General features: G+C 39.3%; 1 protein-coding gene across 4 annotated transcripts in view; it reads right to left on the minus strand.

Moving 5' to 3' along the window:
* Positions 1 to 1,283: 1,283 nt before the first annotated feature.
* Positions 1,284 to 18,153, minus strand: part of PIK3CA (phosphatidylinositol-4,5-bisphosphate 3-kinase catalytic subunit alpha) — a 36,914-nt gene continuing 20,044 nt past the window's right edge. For all 4 annotated transcript variants that reach the window (XM_042041787.1, XM_042041786.1, XM_042041785.1 and 1 more), the window contains exons 5-21: positions 16,767 to 17,012; positions 15,841 to 15,926; positions 13,931 to 14,036; positions 12,735 to 12,887; positions 12,496 to 12,630; positions 8,775 to 8,899; positions 8,334 to 8,415; positions 7,707 to 7,871; positions 7,041 to 7,144; positions 6,182 to 6,353; positions 5,748 to 5,854; positions 5,117 to 5,238; positions 4,504 to 4,582; positions 3,495 to 3,665; positions 3,141 to 3,258; positions 2,825 to 2,976; positions 1,284 to 1,658 (exon numbers count right to left, since the gene is read on the minus strand). In XM_042041787.1, coding sequence (XP_041897721.1) covers positions 1,388 to 1,658; positions 2,825 to 2,976; positions 3,141 to 3,258; positions 3,495 to 3,665; positions 4,504 to 4,582; positions 5,117 to 5,238; positions 5,748 to 5,854; positions 6,182 to 6,353; positions 7,041 to 7,144; positions 7,707 to 7,871; positions 8,334 to 8,415; positions 8,775 to 8,899; positions 12,496 to 12,630; positions 12,735 to 12,887; positions 13,931 to 14,036; positions 15,841 to 15,926; positions 16,767 to 17,012 — 2,394 coding nt within the window. In that variant the 3' untranslated portion in view covers positions 1,284 to 1,387. The remainder of the gene's footprint in view (positions 1,659 to 2,824; positions 2,977 to 3,140; positions 3,259 to 3,494; positions 3,666 to 4,503; positions 4,583 to 5,116; positions 5,239 to 5,747; positions 5,855 to 6,181; positions 6,354 to 7,040; positions 7,145 to 7,706; positions 7,872 to 8,333; positions 8,416 to 8,774; positions 8,900 to 12,495; positions 12,631 to 12,734; positions 12,888 to 13,930; positions 14,037 to 15,840; positions 15,927 to 16,766; positions 17,013 to 18,153) is intronic.

The raw sequence follows: 18,153 nt of genomic DNA on the forward strand, positions 1-18,153 counted from the left end.
CAAACCCCGCAAATGTTAATGCCTCCGAGCACATTTAAAAGGCACTGTCCTTTCACTATTGTTTTTAGATATTTGAGCTTCAAACTCCTTCCCTTTAAACTATGCCGCTATTAAGTATTTGCTATCACTTGAATTCTCTTTCCACTCTTCACAATCCAGCATAGTGTCTACCTGCTGTACCAGATCTAAGGTAATACGTGATGGACTCTTACGTTCATGCTAGTGCTATTTTCTCTTTCCTTCTAATTTATCCTATCAAATGAGAAAAGGAAACATTCTTCCAAGTTTACCTTTTTGAGCTTAAGGCATAACACGAATCATCAAATCATAGAATATGCTGAGTTGGAAGGGACCCACAAGGATCACAGAGTCCAACTCCTGGCCCTGCACAGGACACCCCAAGAATCTCACCATGAGCCTGAGAGCCTTGTCCAAACAATCCTTGAACTCTGTTCACAGGCTTGGGGCTGTGACCACTTCCCTGGGAGCTTGTTCAGTGCCAACCACCCTCTGGGTGAAGAACCTTTTAAGAACCTTTTCCTGATATCCAACTAAACCTCCCCTGACTCAGCTCCATGCCATTCCCTCAAATCCTGCCACCGGTCACCAGAGAGAAGAGATCGGTACCTGCCCCTCCACTTCCCCTCATGAGGAAGCTGCAGACCCCAATGAGGTCTGACCTCAGTCTCCTCTCCTCCAGGCTGAGCAGACCAAGTGACCTCAGCTGCTCCTCATACGGCTTCCCCTCCAGACCCTTCACCATCCTTGTGGCCCTCCTTTGGACACTCTCTAATAGCTGATTTTTTTTTAATATTGTGGCACCCAAAACTGCCCACAATATTCAAGGTGAGGCCGCCCCAGTGCAGAGCAGAGCGGGACAATGCCCTCCCTTGCCTGGCTGTCAATGCTGTGCCTGATGCCCCCAGGACAGGGCTGGCCCTCCTGGCTGCAAGGCACTGCTGGCTCATGTTCAATGTGCCATCAACCAGCACCCCCAGGTCCCTTTCTGCAGCTGCTGTCCAGCCTCTCATTCCCCAGTCCATACGCACAACCAGGATTGCCCCGTTCCAGGTGCAGAATCTGGCACTTGCCCTTGATAAACTTCATACACTTGGTGATTGCCCATCTCTCTAATCTGTTGAGGTCTCTCTGCACACATCGTACTAAAGCTTAATTTTTGAAGTGTATAATTTTCGTGCTATCTGAAACCCTGTTTTACATTATTTTCCAACAGTTGTCTGAACAATTCATCTCTTTTCTTGCCATAAATTCTAATGTTGTTCATGGTTTGTGCAATTGCTATGCAACCAGTCTTTGCTGCTAACAGGTATTAACAGTGCAGTACCCACAAAGCAGGGTATCAGTTCTTGTTTTCTTTGCTGTCAGTTCAGTTCAAAGCGTGTTGCTTTATTGTGTGGAAGATCCAGTCCATTTTTGTTGTCCAGCCACCATGGTGAGCATCATTCATTTGCTTCATGAAGTACTCAAGAGCCTCCTGCTCAGTTTTGTCCAATGCAAGGGTCTTTCGAATGTATGCAATATCATCAAAGGACTGCAGTTCTGGCATTCCTGAGCCAAGCATCATGGAGAAAAGATTGATGAAGAGATTGGCATGCTGCCGAATTGCTAGGTAAGCCTTATAACACATCTCCTGAAACCTGGAAGAGACCAGGGGGAAAAAGCTCAGTGTTTTTCTCTACTGGATGCATATTACTGCTTCACTTCCAGAACAGTTTTACAGGTAACCAGACACTAAAAAAGTGGACAGTCTTAGTCTAGTAAGAACACCATAATGTTGCTGAGAAGATGCACTCATTTCCCTACTTAGTTTATCTTCATTGGTGTAAGAATTAGTAGTGGTCAGACTAACACAACGTCCAAAGACAGGCTTTCTGGTCTTAAATCCCTTTTGCAGTTAATGCAACTGTTCAACACAAATTTATGTCAGTTCACAGAGCCATTTTTGTCACTGCTACTGACATTTCAGATTTCAAAAGGTATTTCCTGATACATTGCTAAAATCAGTGCTTTACTGGTTATTAGAGTTGCCCTTCTCCTGTAGTTTTATGAGGGCAGCAGCTGTTGCCCCTTAGATACTCTGAAGAATGTTATTGAAAACACGGGCATTTGCTATATCACACTGGATAAGAAATACCCAGGTTAAGGGAAAAAATGCAAAAAAGCTTCACTGCAGCATTCAGACAGACATTATAATTCAAAATCTGTCTTCTCTTGCCGTCAACATAATGAAATTAAGATTAAAATTGAAACCTCTCAATGACTGGATTGCTGGAAAGAGATATTAAGAATGACTACAGCAAGAGATTTATTTCTTTACTGTTATTATTTTAAAGTTCTTTCTCAGCAGGTTCTGGCCATTGTCACAAACTACACAGGACAGCTGAAGAGCTGATATCAGAGCAGCTATAGGAGAGAAAAGTATGGCTGAATGACCAGCATGCTCTGACGCACACAACATTTAAGAATTCTCAGTAGCTGCAGTTTTGCTGTCTCAAGAGGATTTTAAGTGTTAAGTCAAAGAAATTTTAGATGTTTGAAAAATTACCATCTCTATTCACATGTATGCTGACCCTGCAAATCTCAAGTGAGATTTCATGGACCAAAGGTCATGTAAGTGCTAAGATTCCCCACTGATTTACAAGTGCATGGCTGATCTTCAACTGAAGAACTAGAACATAGCCACTGCAAGCCACTTAAAATACTACTTTTCAGTTAAAAGGTCTGATTATTAAAGGTCACCAGTAGTAAAGTTCATTTTAGGTACAAAACACTCTGGAGGTTAAATGCTTAAAAGAAAGCTCACCTTTCAAACTCCCTTGTTTTGGTACATTCTTGGGCTCCTTTACTAATCACTATTAAGAAGTCTTGTGTTAAGACAAATGGCACACGCTCTCTTTTGTAACCAAATTTTTTCTTCTTGTGATCAAGGAAGTGCCCAAAGTCAATGTGAAACAGCTTGGAAAGACAGAAAGGTATTTTAAGATTAATAACTCCTTGTTTAAATGAAGTCACAGTAAAATTGATCATTTATAGTTCCGATAGATTATTTTTCCCCCAAAACAAACTTATACCAAAGCGAGGATGACCTTAGGGTACGGTTTCAGAAAAACATCTCTTACTTGTCCATCATCTTTGACCATGATGTTACTGTTGTGGCGATCACCAATGCCCAGGATAAAGGTGGCAACACAGTAGCCAGCACAAGAACGTGTAAACAGGTCAATAGCTGCATCATACCTATTCAAACAAAAAAGGAGACACTTTCCTCAGATATTCTAATGACACAGAAGTGCAAGTTTTTCTTTTGCAAAAAAGCTACCAGGCAAACAAGGACAGGTAAAAAAGAAAACAAAACCAAAACCAGATGGACATAATTATGGATATAATCTCCCACTTGATGAACTTTAGTTCTCTTGAAGTTTCCATCAAGAAGAACCACATGGACAAAAAAACCAAGGGACAGGAAATCTCACATGTCTCCTTTGTTCTTGTCCTTGAGCCACTGATGCAATGTATGGCTGTTGAACTGCAGTGCTCCTTTTAAGCCTCCTTTGCACTGAATCTGCATGATGGTGTGAGAGCTCCTCACGACCTCGATGAGCCCCACACAGTCACCGATGGACAAACAACCATAAGGCAGCATCCTGAAAGACAAAGGTTCATTGGTTTTTTTTTCTTCCTTTACAGAGAATGGTGGCAAGAGGCGGGAGAGGATGTGTTTTTGCAGGTTCCTGTATCTGGCTACCCTTTAAGACATGGGCAGCTGTAACTCTCCAAACCATTCTTGGACAAAGGCATAATTCTGCCACTCATTACAGTACTGGAGACAAAACTGTGACCCATGAGAGACAGCATAGACCAACAGGTCCTTTTGTCTAGATTAGGAAATGAAAACTGGGGGTTTCTTGACAGTGCAGAGGCAGCTCCTTTGTCCCCACCTAAAAATGTACCACACAGCAATCACAAATTCGAAGGTGTAACCTGCCTAGGATCAGTTTTCCAGAAGCAGAACAGTTTATCCTGAATGCCCTGCAGAAGCTGCTGCACCCACAGACTGTCTGGAGGTGGAGAAGCTCATGCAGAATGGGCAATACCTACTATGTGGACTGAAGTGAAGATACCAACTACAAAGAGTCACTGCTCAGCAGGACTGAGGGTTTGGCACCTTGTTCAAAGCCAAACCCACAGACACAATCACTTGGCCAGAGTGTGGCTACTGCACCTTAGCTCTTGTATCCATTCCTGGTACGTAGCTCACTCAGACTCACTTGAATGAGACTTAAGTATTTTTCAAATATGATCTTATGTTTATAAAATTCAGTAGTTAACTAAAAAAATTAAATATTGCTCTAACATGCACAAAAACGTCTATTTATAGCATTTCATTTATTACCCTTGGGAAAACAGAAGCAATCTCTGGGAACAAACCAACGCCAAAACCATTAAGATCAGCATTGCTTGGGAATGACCTCTAATGCTTACCGAAGATCGAGACCCTGATTTTGCCAGATGTTTTCCATAATTCGAATTATCTGAAGTGTCAGCATGTCCTGACGCAAGTCTGAAATAGTCAAATACATAAAGATTGCTAATTTCATAACACCAGAACCCTTAGTTAGACCTTACTTTACTTTTCCCCCCAAAACTGTGTCTAAATATATCTAAAGGTAATGAGGTTTGCATAGTTTAGTGCAGGTTTTGTTCCCTCAGCAGAAAAAAGCAGGTTTTAAATAGTAAAAATTAATACAAACTTGTGGTGGTGATTTTAAAAACAAATACTAAAACCAGGACAATGGAATCACAGTTTACACATGTGTAATATCTTGAAGGTATTTTCAAGTAAAAAGAACAAATATTAAATAGTATCATGTTCCACCTTGGCAGACTGAGCATCTTAGAACATACAAAATTTGCACTTGACTGAGATAAATACTTATTTGTCTATGCTTAATTTTTCTGGAAAAGAAAATGGCTTTGCTCAGCTGATTTTTTTTTTTTTAATTTATGTACTTTATATGCTTATAAAAAACACTAAGTAAAAGGTCGGGAAAATAAACAGGTATGTAGCTTTTGAATTACACTTATCTTTCCTTACCATCTCCATTTTTAAATATTATCTCGTTGTTCTGAAATAACAATTCAGACATAATATCTGGGTTTTCCCAGTTCAACCACAGCGGCCTTTTTGCTGATGACATTATTCTGCACTCCTCAAGCCTAAAAGAGATAAGATTTCTATGAAATAGGCATAACTTGATTCTTATACCATGTTTCTCTAATACTGCTAAGTTCCCCCAGTTTTGGTCAAACTCTGAACTAGCACCAAATTAAAGATGCAAAGTTAGCTGACAATCCACCATTTTTTCAGACTCAAACTTAAATTAGCAAGTGGCATGTTAACTGTTTGCTAAGAGCAACAGAAGAGTTGTGTTTAAGGGAATATTGTAAATATTCCTTTGCCAGTATGAGCTGCTGACAACTGGGAAAAGGACTACAGTTCCTGGCACCTTAAAGGAACAGCCAAAGGTTATGTTACCCCCTGATTTGTTAAACCATTAGATTGAAATGATGTATTCTTTATGGATTACTCTGCTACAAATTCTATTCGGTGAACTTTGAAGATACTAACATTTAGTAAGTTAACACTCAACCTCAACACTGTTATTGTTACCATTACTAAACATTTACTTAAGTATCTAGACAAACTTCAAAACTGGATACAATACCGAAGGTTTCCCAGTTGATGTGCAGGATTAAGAGGAGAGATAAAACCTTGCAAGGCATCCATAAAATCTGGCCGTCTCATTTGTTCAACAAGAAACTTCATCTGTACCTGATAAATACACACATTCAGGTCTTGAGAACACTATTTACATGTAAAGGAAGGTATCAGATTTTAGCTTTGGTTTTCAAGCATGGTTTTGCACAGTTCTAATGTAAGTAACTTTACTCAGCTACATATTACACAAATTGAAATCTTTAGTTGTACTGCCTTGAGAGCTGGACAATGGCATTGCACAGAAAACACTGCAGCTCCTAGGACAACACACCACCTACTGAAATCAGCATTAACACTTTCCTAGTTAATCAAATAGAACAGTTCTAAGTAATTCCTGTGACTCAACAGCAACAGTTTTGATTTAAGGACAGCTTTTGATACCTTCTGGGTCTCATCCTTCTTTTCCTGCTTGAGAATATCTGTGAGGTTAATCAGCTTCTCCATAGCCTCCACCTGCCTGCTCAGATGTTTCAGGTACATTCCACACGCTCGGCAGTAGGACTCCAGAAGCAAACCAAACCTCTGACTGACAGTTTTGTTGTGCATTTCAGACCTACACAGGGAGGAAGAACAGTTACAGCTTAGAGACAAGACCACTTAGAGGTGCCAAAAATGAAGCTATACTTGTGACATCTTCATACAGCCCTAAAATACATCCCCTCAAACAATCCCCTCCCTTATCCTTGATGACACCAAGGCAAGTAGAAAACTGAGAGCACAACAAAGATGCTTTGCTTCTATTTCTGTGTCTGATTATACCAGCTTAGAACAGAATTTTTAGGTGACCTCTAGCTACAACCCAAAATGTTGTACACTGAGCTATCAAGTTCTATAACAAGCCTTTAATAAGGAAGTAAAAATTAAGTTTTTACTAGTCTTTTTCAAAGCTTTACCTTAATTGGGTGGCTTTCTTTAGGCCTCATATGTTTGTAAACCTGATGGGGAATTAGGCAGCTAACAATATGGGAGCCCTTCAGCAATCTCAGACAATCCTGTTTTTAAAATAATCATCATAAAATGAAGTACAAGTCTTAGTACTATTAAGTAGCTTTTGAAACTGCCAGGCATGATTTCTATCACCAAACCATGTATTCAAACTCTTAACCAATATAACCCAATCTTTATTTTAAGTGGTAATATTTTTCTAAAGAAGGACATTTAGTATGTCAAACCTTTAGAACAACTAATTGTTTACAGCTCATAGGAAGCCCACCACCCCTTAACATGATATTAAGCTTACTTTAAATGCCAAAAGAAGAAGTGTCCTATCCTTTGATTGGTCAGTGCCTTCTTGAGTAAAAATCTCACAAGCTGATTATCTAAATATTGCTCATATTTCAAAACCTAGTTAAGGATAAAGAGAAAATTTTAAAAAATCAGATGCAGTTATTATTTCTATGAACAATATACAGACTAAAGGCAGTCAAATAAAAAGCCATCTATGTTTTACAATTTTTTTTTCTAAAATTACTGATCTTGGTATTAATACTTGCATGTGTTAGGCTTTGAACAATATATGCCAACTGTGCACTGGCTGCCTCTATTTCAGGAACTTACCATCTGATGCTTGCTTTACTGTTACCAAATATTTTAGCCTCAATTTGCTCAAAATTTTGAGAAGATGCTTCTGTTCATCCTTTCCCATATGTTAGGACAGCTGAAATAGCTGCCTGTTCCAGTTGGTAGAACAGTTTTGCATCTCTGCAGAATCCTGGCATTTAGTACCAACAAGCAAAACCACAGCATTACAGAAAAATTAACATTTCATCTCCTCCTAAATAATCCGCAGAGCAAACATTCTTTTGATGACCTCTTTTTCACAACACCTTAACTTTTGCTGTGTTTTAAGCCTCTGTGAACACTGAATACACACAAGACAACACACATGCCAAAATACGTTCTGTACCTGTACCAGCTGGATTAGATACTGAGACAGTTTGTCATCTGTCAAGGACTTCTCCAGACACCGAACTGCAAAAGCTCGCACCATTGGGTCTGGGTAATTGCAGTCCAGGAGCTCCATGGCTTGCTCTGGCTTGATTGAGGGCCAGTCCTTTACCAAACAGTACATCTGTGGGCAAGAAGTCCAAGCAGGTTACACCTTTGCACTGGTTAGGAAGAAGCTGTAACACACAGCCATTAGAAGGTATTGTCAGACACAAACTACATCTGAGTAGAAGCTGTTTACTTGCTGGTCCTCTCAATCAACAATCTGGTATTAGTTGCCAGTTGACTTTGTTGTTTTATCCACTCTAAAAAGAATGAAAATAAAACTTCACATTTAACTGTAATTGACAAATTGGCAACGTAAAAGGGATTTAAGTAATGCCAGCATTTAAATCTTAAGACCCAGACTGAGCTAAAGAACAAGAACTATGGACCAGAGACACCTGTCAATCATAGTGGCAACTCCAAGTACTCAATCAATGTATCATGCACACATAACATGTTTTTAACTTCCAGAAGTTTTCTTTAAAATAGTGTATTTTAAAGGTTCTTCAAAACTTAAAACTTCTTCAGTGCTTTGTATTACCTGGGCCACTTCATCTCTGGAATTCCACTTGACAGACAAAAGTAATTTGGGTAGAATTTCTGGAGTATTCACACAATAGTGTCTGCAAAAGAGGAGAAAGTTGCATGTTCAAAACACCACTTTTGCTTTGATAACCATCCGCCAAATCCCCACAGCCTTGCACCTTTTACTTCTTTTGTCAGGAAGGTGCTGTCAGGATCCATCCATGCAGGTAAAACTGCAGTAATAAGGAAAATGGGAACTCATTCAACAACTTACTTTTCTCCACAGGATTATAACCAAATCACACAACGCAAAATGCTTTACAAGCCTTGTCCAAAACACCGATTCCACAACACGGAAGAAGTGGGAGCAAAACCCATGACAAATTTGGAGTGAATGGGGTGAAGTTTGATTACTCCAAGAAGGGTTCCTCTGTGGTTTGGTTTTGATTTGCAGTACCTGTGTCTCCAGAGGAAGTCCTTCTCTTGCTCAGTGATTTCAGACAAAGGGTCTCGGGTACATATGGCTCGCAGTTGCTCCTTGTCACTCTCTGTTAATTCACTATCCCGAGCTATTCTGTTACTCTGCAGAGACAGTGGCACATTAGCCCTCCACACAACTCCTTCTGTTGCCAAACCACACACATGAAATATGGTATTTTAACAGCACAGCAACCACTACAGCCTATGGCATGCAATACTATCTTCTTGTATCCACTTGTTGTAACTGAGAGCTTAAAATTTAGAAAGAGAGATGAAAGACTAGGCCTTTGATCTCTACAACTGCTTTTAGTCACTAGCGGGACAAGAAGTAGTACATTTCAAATAAATCAGCTGTGTGGAGAAATAGCAGCAGTTGACATCTGATGAACGACACAATGTGAAACTGGTCATTTCTGACCCTAGCATGAGATTGCTGAGAGCTGCAGCAAAGAGTGAGAAAAATTCAGAACTGAAAAAGCAGAACATGGGGGATGAAAATAGGTAAATAAGGGGTAGAATGCTGTAGGAAAGCCTGAGTAACAGGAAGACCGGAAGATATTAAATCACAATTAGTGTAAGACATTCCCCAAAGAGCACAGAAAACAGAACTGCTACAAGCAAAAATTAATTTTGTTTAAGACTTCATTTACTAAAGGCAGTTTAGAACAATGGCAGAGGTATTGAAACTACTTCTACTCAATTTTTCACAGCTCATGTGCCAAGGTCATTTTTGTTCCTACACTTTCCATGTCTTAGTTTGCTTAATATGTTTTTCACAAAGCAACATATGAAAAGAGGCAGTTTCTGAGGCTTTCCATACAGAATCAATTGCACTGCAAAAAAAGAGAAATCTTAATCACCTTGTATTACTGACTTTAGTCTAAAATACAACTGCAATTAGCAGTTAAGATGAAGCTATCTCAAATATTCTAAAGGAGTTGAACAGCATTTTTATACTGAATTCCTATTTTCACATCTGTATGATACCTACTACTACAAAAAAGTAAGACCACTCTTCTCAAATTTCAAAATGTTTCAACTGTAGAAGTACAGTATTTGCTCTCTTGTTCTCTCTTTCCCTGGGCAATTTCTACTGAGCGCATGAAATAAGACAATAAGCAAAAATGAACTGAGCTTTGTCTGCCAGTTTTGTTGACAGAAAAAAAGGCTGAAGAAAACAACAATCAGAAATATCCAGGTAGGTGATCAAGGCACCCTTTAAAATGTGGAGTATTTCTAAGAATATGCACAACTATAGAAACAGTTACCAGGTTTTACCACATGATATGATATCTACTTCAAAGTCCTCTGTTTTACATTACCTCTAATTACATAGATTATGGGTTCTCATGATGGATTCACTACGACATGGGACAAGAATGTTCTGACCTTCAAGCTCACATCTACCATTGAGGTATGAATCAACCACCTCACAGGATTTTTAGTGCCTTTCCCTGTTGGCAGTGTGATAGTGTGATCTCTTCTACAGCACATGGACTCCACATCAAAGTGAGGGGAAATTATTCAGAACTGCTCTCTGTGTGGCACAGAAAAATTTTTTTAGCACATTCTTAAATATTTGGGTACTGGATACAGTGCAAGTAGCAAAGCCAGAGTCATTCTGTAAGGAAATAATTGGATAAATTATTTTCTATTCACCTTCTTCCTGACATATGGTCAAATAGTTCATATGGAACAAGTGATTAGTTGTACACATTCATCTTGAATATGAAAGAGTCATCCTAAATAGTAAGTGAAAGTCAAAGAAGTAAAAAAAATACACCTGTACAGAAAGAAAGATTGTAGTTTAAATCAAGCCCAGAGGGAAAATGCATTTATCCTGTGGTCAATACCAAAAACTTGGAATTCTATGAATTGTAGGATAATAAATTAGATTTAATATTTGCAAATTTTTTCATATTTGAGATGTTTATGGACCTATAAATTATGTCTTATGTATTGGTTGATTTCAAATGCAGTGTTATGCTTTTTGAGATTAATAACAAGTTATGCTCTTTGTATCATAACAAAAACATTATATCAAAACTGAATCTCTGTGACTGCTTTGCTGATTTTGACCATTTCAAACAAGGAACCATTTTCAACTCTTTCAGACATGGGAAATGATACACAGCAAGCTGGTATCCAATTTTTGAATTAATAAAAACACATTGCCTTTTAACTCCCTAGATACAGCTATTATTACAAACAGCTATAAATATGTGTGGTACCTGAACATAGAAAATTTGGCTTCAGACCTGAACATACCCCACAGTGACAGACAAAGGGGACAAATACAGTAGTAAGAGAAAACTAGTGATGTTCAAACTGAGCACACATTTAATGAACTATGATTTGCAAAAGGGTAAGTAAAAAGAGGATTTTGGCAGATAACAAGGCAGGGCTGAAAGAAAAGCAGCATGAACAATGAGAGAGTGAGACCAAAGCTGTGATATATAGTTTGTTTCCCTGCCAACATCATCACTGATGTAAACAAGCTTTTCCATATTTAACTACTGACCTTATTCTAAAAAAAAGACAAGATAATAATTTGAGACCTTATTCTACCTCTGCTTTTTTTTTTTTATTAAATTGTAAAGATCACTATGTTGTCAGTGAAGTGAGTTTATCCTCCTCACCATTTTTTATTTTTGCCAGATGGAACAAAACAATGAGCTGAGCATACAGAAGCCCAGGTAAGAGGCTGGGGAATGCTATTTACCAAGAAGACAGCTGTCCTTAAGCATTTATTAAGAGCCTTGCTCAGTCCCAACACAAACAGCAGAAATGCTACTCTATGGTGGACTCCCTGCTGAGTGCCAAATCGAATGCCCACAAGCCATTGTTCAGGACACACTGGCACAGGACTGCTATAAATAACCCCAGAACTCCCAAACTGGAAGCTCACTGCCACCTACGCGCTCTCCGGCACAGCGAAACTCCCACCACAAGGCTTTTTTCTTCACACAGACCACGGAGCTCTCTTGGGCAACCCAAGGCTTTGAACCAGCCTCCAGAAGAAAATGTAAAACACACCAACCAATTTCACAGCCTTGGCTTTAAATACAGAGCGTTCTTAGCTTTACTGCTTTTCTGTTTTTACTTCTTTTGATCATCCAAACAAGTGCTTTGAAGAAAGCTCCAAGCTTCACCAAAAAGCCAGTTGTAATGCACAAGTTCTGTTTGTGGAAAAAGGGAGATAAAGGACTACACCCATGTGTATGTCCACCAATTCCCTTAAAATTCCCTGTACTTGTGGTCATAACTAGCCCATAAAACAGTCAGGAAAGCGTTCTAAGCAGCTTTGGGTTACACAAGAAAGCCTACCCATAAGCATGAAACTGCAACAAAGAAAAACAGTATCATTGAAGAATTACAGGTTTTGAAAAGTTAAACTAAGTAGGTTAACACCCGAATTAGTGATATAAAATGTCAAAAACACAGTAAAACAGTTTCTCTTTGGAATGTTTTGGTTGGTCAGTGAAGTATTAGATCATTTCTTCACTGGTAATATAAAGAAAGCAGAATGAATATATTGCCCATTTTACTAAACACACAACTAAACACTGATTTCTTGATTTTACATTAAATGAGGATGTAAAAAAATAAGTTTTGCTACTGACATACTGAGTAAAATAAAGCAATAAATAACACTTTCATATTTGAATAGCTAATCCTGGAGGGGGAGTTTGCCTTACCTGCCCTGCATAGCTGTAGTTGAATCCCAGTTCCCGTGAAATTGTCCAATTTGCATGTTCTTCAATAACTGTCATATCTGGGAACTTTATAGGGTTGCTAAACCAATCAAATTCCAGCTCTAAGCATGGAGTTTCCTAGGTAAAGGGAATTCAAATTACTTTTTCTGCTGAATGATAGCAACCAGAATACAGCATATTTTGAAAATGCACTCTTAAGGGGGAAGCTGGCATGCAAATACCTTATTTGGATTTGATCCAGTAACACCAATAGGATTCAACAAATCCTCCAGCCCATGAGGTACTGCCCAAAGATTCAAAGCCATTTTCCCAGATACAAGAGTGTCTGTGTAATCGAACATGTTTATATTTCCCCAAGCCAATGGACAGTGCTCCTTAAAGAGATTAAAACATGATTTTTTTCAGTGTCATCTATGGATTACTGAAGAGCAAGTCAGGAGAAACAGCACTTTCACCCCAGATCAAGTTACATTCCCAGATTAGCAGAAAGCAGGTTGTGGAAGTTGTACCATATTTTTCTATGAATGGCTGTCATGGCAGTCCTTTTACAAAATAATACCAAAAGAACTGTAAACACATGTACACATCTTCTTCACACCAGGGTAAGTCAAGAGGACAGAAGAAGTTTTTTTGACAAAGAGATTTTTTTACCAAGGCCTGCAGTGACAGAACAAGGGCCAACAGTTTTAAACTTAAAGACAATATTTTTAGATTGCACAAAAGAATTGGATTTTTTATGATAAGGGTAGTCAGGCACTGGCACAACATACCCAGAGAAGCTGTGGCTGCCCCATCCCTGGTTCAAGGCCAGGTTGGATGGGGCTTGGAGCAACCTAGGCTAGCAGAAGGGAGGTGGAACTGGATGATCTTTAAAGACCCCTTCTAACCCAAATCATTCTGTGAGGTTCATAAACCTGCTCATAGACAAACCCCCTATGTATTACCTGTGACACACACTCAAACCCAGAATGCAATGATGCTCTTCTGGCTAAAATTAAATGTTGCATGTAGATTCTTAAAAATTACTGTTTGAGATCTTGCATCAAATGCTAAAGGAATACAGATTTTCTTTACTTGAAAATTCAACTCTAAAAGTAAAAACCCTGCCCTTTAAAAATAAACAGGTTAGTAACGGGTTTAGAAAATTAGTTTTAAAAGCACTTCCACCTCAAAACACTAACATTGGTCTTCGTGTCTGGCAATGCAGCATGGACATGATTTACAGTGCTGAACTGATAAGCTTTTTTCTGTGTTGTTTAATTTCCAAACAAAAAAAAAAAACACATGAGAAAAACCCCTATTTTAATCAAACATTGCATTAAGACTCATTGCCAGGACAGCATTTACCAAATATCTTCCCAAACTTGATTTAAGTAGCTTTGGCTCATTAGTGTAATAAATCCATGAGGTGTTTTACCTCCTTAGCACCCTTCCTGCCTTTAACAGAGCAGATGGAAAGGCAGAGCCGAGCAGCACGTGGGAGATCAGGAATGTACATGTCATACAACAGCCATTCATTCCACCTGAAAGATTCAAAAGGCAGAATTAAACCAGGTTAAAGGAGAGCACGGAGCCAACATCATTCACTCAACCAAAAGGCATTTGTTATATTCCTAAACTGTGTATTTGCTTACAGAACACACTTTTTGACTGAAAAAGGGTTTCCACACATGCATTTGACCACATTCACTGCTTTTGGGAATGGAAACTTCCCCAACAGCCTTCTAGCCCCAACACTGTTTCAAAAGTCATGTTAGGTTCAATTCCTGCAACCTGAAGATAATGGATTTGCATATCTGCTACACTGATGTAAGGTTTAGCTTGTGAAACACTTTTCCCTTCAGGGGAAAAAAGCAACTGGGAAAAAGAGCTTTCAAAACCAAACTAAACTTGAACTGTTGGAACATAAAAAGATAACCGCAAGATGGGGACAGAACGTGGAAACCCAAAGCAATATTCCTAAGTCAAATATTTTTCTATTTACTGTAGCAATAATAGCACAGATTGGTTCTACAGGGATACTTCAATTTTGTTTTCATGAACTTATCTAAGTAGAATTTAGCTCTCAGCTGGTAGAACTGTGCTTTTGAAGAGGAACTTCTGAATCCAGTTTCTTCCCCTAAGCGGATTGTCGTACAGAATTTTCTCAGTTGAAAGAGGCAGCAGCTTCCAAGGACAGCATTAATTTTTCAGGGTAGCTACTGAAAGCAATTTTACAAAGAAATAACTGTGAAAGCCCTTCTCTAAGAATAAGGAAATTGGCAGATAAACTTTTATTCACTTTTCTTATGCGTTCATTTCATATAATACAGATCTGTGTGATTATATCCATGATTTCAAGGCATAACCTTCACCACCTTTCCAATATTTTCTCTCTAAAATAGTTTAAACTATCAGTTCAAGTACAGCTGTATTCAGGGCAACTCAGAAGGAGAGCCTATTTTTCACCAACTATGTATATTATTAGTCCTTTAATTATAAAACCTAATCATATTAATAGAAAACATACAGATAAAAAAATGAATTTCAAAAATTATTATAAAAGACATGAAGTCAGAAAATTCAAGCAAAGAATTACTTCTGCATACATCCCTTGCATCTATCTTAGCAGGTGCTGAAATTTCATACCTCTTCATTAGTTAAAGTCATGAGAACAGGTGGATAAAAGATGTCCCCAATGTTTTTATATGCTCATATAAAACTTCTTTTTGCACTTATAGGTTCAAGTCATTTATTTTTCCAGGTAATATTGATGGTTTGTCAAAAATCCTGAAAATAATCAGTCCAGATCTGGCAGTCATTTCCATGCTAGCAGGTGAGACCCTCTCTCCAGATTCAGTGGTTCTCCTTTAGAAGGAACCCCACCAAAACCAATCTGCAGGTTCCAGGACATCACACTGCCTCATGCTGGAAGTGAAATCTGGACCTGCAACTGGAACAACTGCTGTTGGTCCACAGACAAAACCAGAGTTCACTTGCCTAGAGCTCTGCTGATTTCCCAGTATTCATGTGTGAATGATAAGTTATATTTATATATATATGAATTATATTTGTGTTTCAGTAATGTAAATGCACGTGTAGAACAGATCTGTTCAGTAAAGAAATGCTACTATTATGTGCAAGACAAAATGCTTGTGTTTAAATTAAATTAATGCTATTTATATATATAGGGTTATGTAATATATTTTTACAAAACTTAAGGTAAAGGATTCCCAGCAAGGAGCTCTACCTGAGTAATGGCTAATTTGAGCTTTTGCTCCTTCAGTGCTATCATTTATGATGCCCTGAAAGTCAGGTTCTCTACAGTCACTCAGGTATTCATCTTACCTGGGATTAGAACAAGGTACCCTCTGAGTATTCACATTGTCACACAAAGGTTCCCCTCCATGGTAGATGCCTGTTCTAACATAGATCTGAAAACAACATCCATATTAGTCTTTGAAATGTTACTATAAACACATTTTTCTCATTGCAATCAACACATACCATGATTACAACATATTATCCTTTCAGTTTCAGCAAGCGAGAAACAAAAACGAAACTGAAAACCTAACAGCCCCACCACTCCCCAGCCCAAATTAATTCATGCCTTGTCAGGTGTGAAGCACAGTTTATAAGCATATCCTTCCAGAAAAAATGCTTTTGTCTTTCTCCTCATTAACTGCAAAACTAGTTCTTAAAAAATAACAGTAACAAACTTGAAATGAACACTATGAAAACCCCCTGTAATTTAGTCTCAATTCTTCCCATGCCAAGGTATTGTGAAAGAATTTCTGAGGAAAGAGAGCCAGGGTTGTAGGTGTCTTCAATGGGATTGAACCCTACACCTGCCTCTTGTCCCCTATCACCCCACCACCTTTATTTTAATAAACAAAGACAGCACCCCCTCATCAAAAGCACTCTCAATTACTGTAATACATTCTTAAACATAACCACTTAGAAGACAGATAACAACATGGGTTTTCTTTTTCTATCCATTACATACTCTGCTGAAGTACAATGCAAACTGAGTCCTGCTCCTACCAGGCAGAGTATTTAGCTAATGACCACAACTCACACTTTTTAAGCAGTATACAAAAGTTTCCAGATGCTAAAACGTGGGTATGTTCTTTAGAAATAAACACTCCAATTTAAGTAAAGAGTGGTATCATTTTCTAACGTGTTAAATAACAATTCTTTTCCAATGTCAACACAGAACAGAACACTCAGGAGGGAAACCACGAGTTGCTGAAAAGCCATGTGTGATGCCATACCTTGTCTATGTCTCGAATGTTCACATTTACATAGGTGGCACAGAGGATCCTTATTCTGAGAGCACTGTTTATAGTCCAGAGGGATTTGGTTGTAGCTTCTCCATTCATGTAGGGCGTGGCTGTGGAGATGCGCCTGGAGTAGGATGGCATGGTGAAGGTGTCCAGGGGCAGCTGGGTGTACAGGCTCTCCTTTGCCATCAGCATCAGGTTGGGCATGCGGCCAAGCATGATACAGCTCCTTATGTACTGCAGGGAAAGACAACCAAGATGCTGTGTCTTTTCAAAGCCTACACTCTTGGGAATGTAAACCTAGAGATACTCAGGAAGATACAAAAGTGAAAGCATACTGAGAGAGTTTATTATGCATGCACACCCTGTACACTGAGAACAGGTACAGCATCCAGCACACATTGCTGGGTAGGGTCACACAGCCGCACTCATGCAGATTTTGAGGAAGGCTGAACTGGAGAGAGAGAAGGGAGCTGACAAAAACACCAGCCAGGTTTCTTGTAGAGCTCCTTAGCCCCGGCACAGCGCAGCACAGGGCAGATAGATCTGAACTGTTCCTGGAAGCAATTGTGCTGTTTTGGAACAGCAAGGGCTGTACCAGCCTGCAGTGCAGCACAGGTGACTGATACTGCCAGTCCCAGGCAGGGAGCACAAGGTAAGCAGCACTCATGCTCATTTTCGGTTCAGTTGTGCTCACCACCTTACACCCAGCACTGATCCTGACACACTTCACCTGTCCATTCAGGTCTGAGTGCTGAGAGCATTTAGCCTGGCAACACTACCGCAAAATACAGTGTGTTAGGACAGGTCCAGCCCTGGAGTTAATGAGTAAGCTCTGCTGGGGCACAGCAAAGGCAGACCAGATGCTTCTGAAGAAACCACGCTAGATCAAATACATCTGCTGTTTGATCTTCAGATGACTCTGCAAAATTATTCATGTATGCCTGCACTTGTTCCCCAGCTCCCAGAGTATAGAGTTACTTTTCCCATTATTCAGGATCCCCCACCCCTCCTTCTCTCCTCCACTGCTCTGAAGATCAGATTGTCAACCATTTTAGCCAAAGGGATGGGAGCAGTTTATTACAACAATACATTCCTCCAAGAGGAAGCAGCAGCAGCCTGTCAGGAAGTCGACTGGGTAACACTGTCTGCTCCAGAGAGAGCTGCTCAGATGCTCTTCTGTCCCATCATGTTCTGCCTCACACTCCCAGCACTACCAAACCCAGGCAGTGAAGGACAGACAGACACAAGGAAGGCTCAGCAATGATTTCTGCAGTGCTGGAAGTCTACATTTTTTATCTTATTAAAGTAACGACAAAGGTGTAACAGGAAAACAGTTTTCTCTTTTACCACACCTTTAGGACAGGATTTACAGTAG

The sequence above is a fragment of the Corvus kubaryi genome, unplaced genomic scaffold (assembly GCF_017639235.1).
Source record: "Corvus kubaryi isolate FWS band 111438036 unplaced genomic scaffold, C.kubaryi_AGA036_p1.0 37397, whole genome shotgun sequence".
Taxonomy (NCBI): Eukaryota; Metazoa; Chordata; class Aves; order Passeriformes; family Corvidae; genus Corvus; species Corvus kubaryi.